The following is a 5,000-nucleotide window of genomic DNA, read 5'->3' on the forward strand; positions in this document are numbered from 1 at the left end:
TGTGTGTGTGTGTGTGTGTGTGTGTGTGTGTGTGTGTGTGTGTGTGTGTGTGTGTGGTGTGTGTGTGTGTGTGTGGTGATGGAGCATGGTGCTAGCATGAGTATTGAGTAAGGTCGGAGGCTTCACTCCCACTGGGCGTGTAAGATGAAAAATTCATGCTAACGGCTAACGTTGGGCCATGCAGGCAGCAGAGCTGTGAGATAAAAGTGTAATGACAACCAGCAAGTCTCACTCACTCACTCACTCTCTCTCTCTTTCTCTCTCTCTCGCACACACATACACACACTCACACCCACACACGTACACACACGCACACACTCACACCCACACACACACGTACACACACACACACACACACCCACACACAGATACACACACGTGCCCCCATAGGAGAGCTGTGAGCTAATTGATCCTGGTGTCATTAGCCCAGCCGGTCGCTAATCCGATATCCCCCATCCTGCTGGACAGTGAGCAGAGAGGGATTAGCGCAGCTGCCGGACACACATCTCTCGCCATCTCTCACCGCCACTCTCTGTCACTCACTTCTTTCCCATGGCACGATCACGCTACGTTTGTTTCAAAGAGAAGCCAGGAATATAGCTTTTTTTGTGTTTTTGTTTGCTGTTTGTTGTTGTTTGTTGTTGTTTACCTGGTGCTCGACTCGGCAGCATGGGTAAGATGAAGAAGTGGCGCTTGTCGCCGCCGCCGACACACTTCGCTACGCTGCGCGGCCGGCCGCCCCCCCGGCGTCGCAGCATCGAGGGCCTGTGCGTGAGCAGCATCCTCGGGATCCTCCGCACCCGCAGCTGGCTCGCCGAGGAACACCTGGCCTACCTGCTTCCACGACCTCCGACCTCGACCGCCTCCTTGCCTCCCCGCGCTTACTCTCTCTCCTCCTTCTCTCGTTCGTCCTCTGTAGATGGAGGGAGCGAGGACCCAGGGGACGCCCACCGCACGGCCAGCCTAGACCCTCACCTCTACGCACTCACTGGACAAGGTAAGGGCTTCTACATACTCGACGCACCCGACCGGTAGCGCGACAACGTGACGTCAAAATGACGTAGATCTTGCTGGCGCGCCAGGATTTAAGCCAGGTAGCGCACCACTCATTGTTTTTCAGACGAGCGCGACAAGGCGGAAACAGGAAGATCGACTAGTTCGAGGGCAAGCGAGAGTTGCAGTGTTTTGTTACAGTCGTGAATAGTTTGCTGGATAAGTTTACAAAGTTACCAGTGAGAGTTGCAACACATGGAATTAAGAGGAAAGAATAAACGATTTATTTTCAAACAAAGGATATCTATTAAGGCCTGAACAAAATCTCTTTCCACTTCAGGAAATTACACAAACTCAGCCAGCTGCTAGCTAGCTAGCCAGCTAACTAAACTGTTTAAATTATTAAAATTTCCCTCGGGATGACTAAAGTATCTATCTATATATCCATCTATCTATCTATCTATCTATCTACCTGTGCACACACCTTGGAAACTAGATGATAATGATGATGGTAGTTGTGAATAGTAGCAACCAAAGTCTGAAGTACCATCACAGAGGATAGCTACTAGTGTTTCTTACTGCAGCTTCTTTTGCTGTGTAACGTAGTTAGCGTTAGTCTTTTCACAACAGTGACACCTCTGTTCAGGAGAATATTGCAACTAGTGTCGTGACCACCACGCACGAGTATAAATGGTTACGGCGCTTCTGTGACATCACATTGTCGCACTACTGGTCGGGTGCGTCGAGTATGTGGGACGTTTAAGGCTATCTGTCTGGCTTTGTGTCTGTCTGCCTGTTTATCTGTCTTGGAGTGTCTTGAAAAGGACCAAAAATGAAATGTGTTATTATTATTATTATTTATTTTATTTCTCTGCTTTCTATTTTCACCAATTGTTTTCTGATTCTTTTTCTTTATTCTGCTGTTTTCTGTCATTTTCAGTTCTGTCCTTTTCTTGTATGTACTCCTCATCTGCCTTTCTAGCTCTTCTCCTCTTCTCTTCTCTCCTTTTCTCTCCTTTTCTCTGCTCCTCTCTTCTTTTCTCTTCTCTTCTTTTCTCTTCTCTTCTCTTCTCTTCTCTCCTCCTCTCTTCTCTCCTCTCATCTCCTCTTCTCTTCTCTCCTCTCTTCTCTCTTCTCATCTCCTCTTCTCTTCTCTCCTCCTCTCTTCTCTCCTTCTCTCCTGTCCTCTTCTCTCCTCTTGTCTTCTCTCCTCCTCACTTCTCTCCTTCTCTCCTGTCCTCTTCTCTCCTCCTCTCTCCTCTTCTCTTCTCTCCTCTTTTCTTCTCTTCTCTCCTTCTCTCCTCTTGTCTTCTCTCCTCCTCTCTCCTCTTCTCTTCTCTCCTCTTTTCTTCTCTTCTCTCCTTCTCTCCTCTTGTCTTCTCTCCTCCTCTCTCCTCTTCTCTTCTCTCCTCTTTTCTTCTCTTCTCTCCTTCTCTCCTCTTGTCTTCTCTCCTCCTCTCTTCTCTCCTTCTCTCCTCTTCTCTCCTCTTTTCTTCTCTTCTCTCCTTTTCTTTTTTCTTTTCTTGTTTATGTGAAGTTCCCCAACTACTGTGACTTTCAAATGAAACCACATAATACAACAATAATGTGGGTGAGCAGAGCCCTTCCAGCTATCCAGGCCATGCTGTGTGTGTGTGTGTGTGTGTGTGTGTGTGTGTGTGTGTGTGTGTGTGTGTGTGTGTGTGTGTGTGTGTGTGTGTGTGTTTGTGTGTGTGTGACTGGCCTCTGATGCTGTGTGGGCGTTTGGGTGTGTGTGTGTGTGTTTACTAGCTTGCAGGCATTCCGTATTAGTTTGGTCAGATTGCTGTCGATCAATACCTGATCCAAACACCAGTTTCAACCAGCCACTCTGGAGCTCCACACATGCTTATTCCGATCTGGAAAGTTTTGGGAAAGCAATGGAATTCTGATTTACTGTTTTCCATACCTGGAATTGTGTGAATGTCTTAAGAGCTTGCTTGAAGGAGCTGTGGTAGAAATGGCTAAACAACATTTGGGTCCAGTTGCCGGTTGACCCGGTTTGATTCCGACTTGTGGTCATTTCCTGAGCCCAGTGGGGCAGCCATGGCCTACTGTTAGCGCTTCGGACTTGTAACTGGAGGGTTGCGGGTTCGAACCCCGACCAGTAGGAAGCGGCTGAAGTGCCCTTGAGCAAGGCACCTAATCCCTCACTGCTCCCCGAGCGCCGCTGTTGTTGCAGGCAGCTCACTGCGCCGGGATTAGTGTGTGCTTCACCTCACTGTGTGTTCACTGTGTGCTGAGTGTGTTTCACTAATTCACGGATTGGGATTAATGCAGAGACCAAATTTCCCTCACAGGATCAAAAGAGTATACTTATACTTATACCATCCCATCTCGGTTGACCCGGGTTTGAGTCCGACTCGTGGTCAGTTCCTGAGCCCATCGCATCTCTGTCTCTCCTTAGCTTCCTGTTTCTCTTCACTGTCCTAACTATCCTATCTGAATAAAGGCAAAACTTACTAAAGCAAAAATGTACTAATATATATACAAAGGTCATGATCCCAACAAAAAACAATGCACATTTGGCGTACAAAACTACTACACAAAGAAAAGTAGTTTTTAATGTGAAAGGGAAAAGGGGAAAGGGATCACTATAACGCCACCCCCCCCCCCCCACACCCCACCCCCACCCCCCAAAATAAAATAAAAAATGTCATGATTTTGGAAGTGGGGAAGACATTTCTTCTCTTTTCATTTTCATATGAACAACATATTGTGCAAATTAACTTTCTCTCTTTCTCGCACACGCACACACACACACACACACACACACACACACACACACACACACACACACACACACACACACACACGCACACACACGCACGCACTCACACACACACACACATACACAAACACAGCAGAAGCCAGGGACGGGATATTTTTGGCTCAGGGGGTAATTTGACTTTCTCAGTTTGGGGTGCCCTCCCACAGTGCTGTCAAAGTCAACCCAGGACACACACACACACACACACACACACACACACACACACACACACACACACACACACAGACAGACAGACACACACACAGACACACACACAGACAGACACACACACACACACACACACACACACACACACACACACACACACACACACACACACACAGACAGGATAATGAGTATCACACTGCTATCGTCCTCAGAGCAGGAGGCTTGATGCATTGCACACACTCCTCATAAAAGATGCATATCATGTGGATGTTTGTGAAAGCCAAAGGTACACATCCCAAAATCTCCAGGAAATGGATGCAATCTCACAGGAATAGATTTACCGATTACTAAACATGTACACAAAAAATTGATATACTGTACACATCCTGAAATCTCCAGGAAGAAATATCAAACAACTATCAAAAAGATATATTTGCTGTTTTTAAACATTACTGTAACTATAACATGTGCACAAAAAATGTATGTCCACATTTGGCTATTAGAAGATTATACATCAAAGGCTAAAACTGAAAGTAAAAGAATAACGATGCTAGCATTCTTAAATATCAATGTGAAATATAATTACAAAACATCATCTCAATAAGTCTTCATCTAGTTCTCAGCTAACACCAGCAAAATGAGATTTGTGCAATAAAGTTTCATTTTTTTAGGGCGGCCTATGGGGACCAACCCTCTTCTGATGCCAGACTCAAGTGACTATTTAAAGAACTGTGGCATTAGATTCATTTTTCAGCAGCGGAGCACTTGGTGGTGGTTTGTTTGTGTTGTGCAATGGTAACCATGGTGATCTCTGTGGCTTATTCAGTTCTGATAAATAAGTAAGGAGTCCATTATCCCGCTTATAGACATAAACAATAACAAAGCATGATTGGTCCTAGAATTCTTCCTGTTGCCACTAGCGTTGTGCTGTTATAATTTATTTTGAACGTTTTCATTGCTAAAAACTGTCTTGTTTGTAGAACTACTTCATTCCGCCACATATCAACTAATTTCTCAACTTGCAAGACAAACTGACATTATGAATGGTTGC

The 5,000-nt window shown here is 45.7% G+C and overlaps 1 protein-coding gene across 1 annotated transcript in view; it reads left to right on the forward strand.

The window, feature by feature from the left end:
• Positions 1-5,000, forward strand: part of tanc2b (tetratricopeptide repeat, ankyrin repeat and coiled-coil containing 2b) — a 129,950-nt gene that overhangs the window by 36,523 nt on the left and 88,427 nt on the right. The window contains 1 exon segment of the mRNA XM_042082661.1: positions 920-997. Within this exon segment, the coding sequence (XP_041938595.1) occupies positions 920-997 (78 nt within the window).

This window comes from Alosa sapidissima, chromosome 24, assembly GCF_018492685.1.
Source record: "Alosa sapidissima isolate fAloSap1 chromosome 24, fAloSap1.pri, whole genome shotgun sequence".
Lineage (NCBI taxonomy): Eukaryota > Metazoa > Chordata > Actinopteri > Clupeiformes > Clupeidae > Alosa > Alosa sapidissima.